At 34.0% G+C, this 5130-nt stretch overlaps 1 protein-coding gene across 1 annotated transcript; it reads right to left on the bottom strand.

Moving 5' to 3' along the window:
• Window positions 1-3354: 3354 nt before the first annotated feature.
• On the bottom strand, window positions 3355-4593 carry LOC136774888 (uncharacterized). Its single transcript, XM_066729365.1, has one exon. The coding sequence runs from the start codon at window positions 4591-4593 to the stop codon at window positions 3355-3357; it is 1239 nt and encodes a 412-aa protein (XP_066585462.1).
• Window positions 4594-5130: the final 537 nt, after the last annotated feature.

Here is a 5130-nt window from a genome sequence, read left to right as displayed (position 1 = left end):
TTATGGGAATTACCAATTCCATCTCATTCACCACAACCATCAATATCATCGGAATTAACAATTCCATCTTCATCACAACCACCACCACCATCAACATCTTCAGTTAGTTTTCTAAAAGTAAGTAAAAAGAAAGGAAAGGGGGGAGTGAGGAGAAGTAGGAAAAAGAGATTAAGTAATTTAAAACTTGTAACGGTATTTCCGTCAGTGTGAGGGGCCACTCACACCACGGGTTTTCCCATTACCTTCGCCCGTCCTCTCCTGTCGGTATCAGGGCGCCAGTTGATCAGTTGGGTGGCCAACAACCCTACGTTATCAGTTGGGTCCTTCGACCCCATTCGTTATGCATCTCATACGGCCCTGCGGCCATGCATGTGGACGGTAGCGGTAGCCAGGGTCGCTCAGTATGCTAGGTCGTGGAGAGAGGGGAGGGTCCCTTACGGAAGTCCGAGCCTCGCAGACCTGCCTGCTGAGGGGCATACATTTCTTCCTCACCACCCACACACAGGTGGTGGTGAGGAGTGCGGGAACATGCGGTATCAATTGCCAAAGCATAGAGTTTTGCCAGGAGCGGACCACCACGGAGGCAATGTTCACGGCCCGTCCAGCCATAGCGCAAGCCTATGGGATTACGGAGGGCACCGGGACACATTCCAACGGGCTAACTACGCCCCTGCACAACCCACTATGCATTGGCCGGTATCCAGTCGTGACGTACGTGCAGGCTGGCCTATAGCACACGCCTCACGTACGCGAACCGACCCATGGCTGTCTGAGTGCCGCGTCACGCGCTCACCAGTACGCACGGACACATCAGCACAGTCCCACGGTCGCGTTCCGACTGCCTGCTATGGCAGTCTGCGCACGACATTCGCGCAGCCTGCTTGACGCGCGTAACCAGCGTTCAAGCCAGACTCGACGTTCTATTTCCCCTCCTCGTGGGGACTTATAGACACTGTCATTGTTTTAGGACTCCCCGAGGCCGCTTCTCCTTATCTCAGGTTGCCTGGGTTGTTTGGCATGGCCCTGCCTTACTTCTCAGGGCAACCTGGACATCGTTTACTGGAGCGCCGGTCTTTTCATCCGGGCCTCTGCCTGTCAACGGGGTCTATCCTTGACGTTAGCTATAATCCACTCGTGAGCCTATCTCACGAGTCGGTAACGTAGGGATTAATAATATCCACTGTTCGGTAGCTTTTATGTTCTTTATTCGGTATCTCGTATACGTAACGGGGAACTTCGTTACAAACTTGAATACAATTGATTATATATATTTTTTAGATTATGCGTGTGTGATTTAAATTGATAAAGTGAATAAAAAAATACATACATTGATTATAGACATATATATTAATGTATCTGCTTGAATCAATATTACATAAGAAAAAATAGTATGTCTTAAAAATCAGATATTTTTTAATTTATCTTTATTTTTTTGTTTTTTTTACCGATGACGATGGTCCATTTCTTGATAATACAGTTTTTGCATTTCTCTTACGATATTTTCCAGCAATAGAATTATTTTTATTTTCTTCAGCAATTTTATTCTTATTTTCCTCATATAGCAATACTTCATCCTCGGGATTGATGTATTCTACCTCTTCTGTGTCATCCTCTGCTGTATCATCATCATCATTATCAGCACCACCAGCACCACCGTTGTCACAATCGTCGTCGTCGTCGTCACCATTTTCAACGTTTACTTTACTTTGTCGACAGTTGTTCTTATTAATAACTCGCTTTTTCGTCAATATATTTAGAGTCATACTTTTTGTAGAATCAACATACATGACTATATCTTTTTTACATTCATGCAAAATTTTTATCAATTTATTCAATAAATCCTGATCATTGCACATAAGAATATTTTGCAACCTCATTGGTAGAAATAGTGAATAATCATTATTCAATTCAAAAATTATTTTTTCACCAAATTTAGTTTTCACATTTCTTATATCGTTGATTATATATTCACCTTCATTTAAATCAGACCATCTTATATTAGGCAAATACGATTTCATGCTACTGAGAGTATTGTTAATCTTTTCCAACCACTTCATGGTGATGTATGTAGAAGAATTATTTTTCTCTATACTTTATTCTTTACTAAAACACACACAGCTTTCGTTTTAATTGATAGACTGAGGAAAAAGTGGTATTGAATTACTATATATATAAAGTAGGTGTATATCCCTACTCTTTCCCCTCTACTTCCTTTGCTCTATATTCATCCTTCTCCCTACTCCTTCTTATCCTAAATCTTACTACAAGAATATGGAAAAAAATTGTCAAGTATAATAGCATATGACCGTAGATAAAAAACTCAGTTCTAGCTCAAACAATCTAGTTTACCCATTCCACAAAGCCTACTCTTCAATCATTTTTTCTCCTTTGACCTTTCTCCCTCTCTTCCCCACATTAACTTGTCGAACCTCTTCTGAAAGAGAGAAATAAAAGTTTGTGTATGTGTGTGTGTGTGTGTATATCTTTTTACTTGTTTTTACATTTTTTTTTCTTTAAAAATTGGCATTTATGTTGATTGATGGTACAATTGTCAATTTACCAACGGAAATATTTAACAATGAACAGCGGTGTATAATCAATGAATTATAATTTTTAATAGAGTTATGGCTTAGCGATTTGTCTGATGATAAAATGTTTTATTATAGATCTGGTATTGGGATACATCAGTTAGTGAAGGAAAATGATGAAATCAATTTTCGAAAGCTAGTAAGTAAAAAAATCATTATATGCAAATAATTTTTATACATAAATATTTTTTTTCTGTTCATAGATAAAAGATCATACTAAAAATGTGAATTTTAATATAAATGATAAAACTTTTAATATACCTTATGAATTAAATCAATATCTGAAGATATGGAGATATTGAAGAAAATTATTACATTTTATTGGGATAATAATCTACAGCAATTATTCCGTTATTATAAATTTGGAGTTTATTACAAATTTTTAAGTGCAGAGCATATAATGCGGACGGTAAATAAAAAAGAGAAAATATTAAAAAAAATTTTTTTTTTTTTAATATCAATTTCTTTTTATAATCGAAATTGATTTTTTTTACAGGATGGATACAGTGCTGTAGATACATATTATTTCTTAATTGACAATGACGAAGATCGTAATTTTATCAATTGTTGTATTGAGAATGAATACGGAATAGAATGAAGTTAATAGTATCAATGATGAAAAAGAGAATGATTTAATCATAAAACACGTAAATATATATCTATACATAAATATATTGTACTTAAAACATGAATAAATATTACATATTCAAGACATTTTTTTACCTATCCTTTCACATAAAAAAAAATACATATTACATCATCATTTTTATATTAATTTACGTACAATACCACTTAATGGTTTATATTCAATAATCTGATAATGAATAATTAAACAATATGCGCTAGTATTGTCAGGTATATTAGAATCAAACTCAAATTCTATCTTAATATCTACAGTACCACTTTTGATTGATTCGTTTTGATGAGAACAGTCAATCGCAATAAATGGACCATAGTCTATAAAATTTTCGAAATTAAGCATAGGCATAATATACTTTGATTCAGTATTATAATACGAATTAATAAATTTATAATACATATCATATAAAATAGCATAGTTATTATTGGCAAAATTAAGATTTAATTTATCGTAGGGATATGATGCGGAATTTAAATATAATTTTAAATTTCTCAAATTACAATGATCAAATTTTGCCATACTCTTCTTTACATTATCTTTCCTATTGGTTTGAAATGCAAATACTATAAAACGTGGCTTTTCTAATTTTGTTGAAACTTTTATTGACCAAGAATGGTTTTGAGTTTTGAGAAGCATAGAATATTCATACAATTCCCATGAACGATACGTCATTGTAACAGGATGATCTTTTTCAATAATGTTTAAAAACTGTAATTTTGTATATTCTTCCAACGTAATATGAGGTATTTTCCACTGAATTTTCGATAGTACTAAGTCTACTTTAACATTAATATTATCCATTGAACAATAAACAGCATTAGAATCATTGCGCGATCTTATTAGTATGAGTTCATGACGTGCATTTACGATAACACGCTTATAATCATCAAAAAATCCCATTAGTTTGTTCAACGGTATGCAAAAGCTAAAGTATTGGAATTTCTTAATTGGATTTTTACTATTAATATCAAACGATGCTGATTTCAAAGTTGTTCTCTCATGTGATAATAATAATGCATAGTTTCGCAATGTAGTAGTAATACCTACATTTTTACAACGATCCACTTCAACACCATTCAATTCATAACGTATTTCATTAAACAAAAAAGCAGCTCCATTTAAATCCAAGAACAATTTATTCTCATCAATAGTGGCGTTATTAGCAGCGATTGCAGATACGTCTCCTTCAATAAACAAGAAACTTTCGCTTCGTAACACAACGAGGTCCTGTTGTTGGATAGGAATGCGTATTTCATCGTTGTGGTTGAGTGATGAATTCACATATGGATTGTAAAAGTGTATTTCAATGTTATTGTTACGGTTATCGTAATGAGGTGTTTCGATAATGTTTAATAAATCAACCATTATTTCTTCTTATTTCAACACTTTTAAACCAATTGATTTTAAAAACTTTTTATTTTTAATATTCAGTTTACTCTGTCGTTTTTTGATAATTCTTCGTCGTCCTCGTCGTTGTTGTGTTGATTTCGAAGATTTATTCCAACTAATTCCTGAAGATCGTGGAGATTGTAATTTATATGTAAAATCTTTGTTGTAAATTAACATTTTCGTAGATGGAGTCTAATTGTAATATCTTCACCACTGAGATCTACAATATCGTTATCTTGGTCAACAATGGAAACAGTTAAATTATCAATTACCTTCACGATTATCAGCAGATAAATGGCATTATTTGGCGTTTCCGAGATTTTATATCCCGGCTCAACGTTTGGAAAAAATTCATGAATAGTGTGCACAAGTTCACCATTATTGTAGGCTCCTGCAGTTATATTCGTCATTATTCGTATAATATTTATTTTCAATATATTCACAGGTATGTCAAATGCATGTAATTCATTAGCTTTTAGGACTCCTGTTTTTTCCGAAAAACCCACTATTTTC

This window comes from Prorops nasuta, unplaced genomic scaffold (assembly GCF_024137725.1).
Source record: "Prorops nasuta isolate Cenicafe-Biocafe unplaced genomic scaffold, Cenicafe_Pnas_1.2 PNAS00007, whole genome shotgun sequence".
Classification (NCBI taxonomy): domain Eukaryota; kingdom Metazoa; phylum Arthropoda; class Insecta; order Hymenoptera; family Bethylidae; genus Prorops; species Prorops nasuta.
This window is presented reverse-complemented; position numbering and strand designations above follow the sequence as displayed.

What these genes read in the sequence shown, in the direction of transcription:
- LOC136774888 (XM_066729365.1), bottom strand. Translation starts at nt 4,593, where the DNA reads ATGGTTGATTTATTAAACATTATCGAAACACCTCATTACGATAACCGT.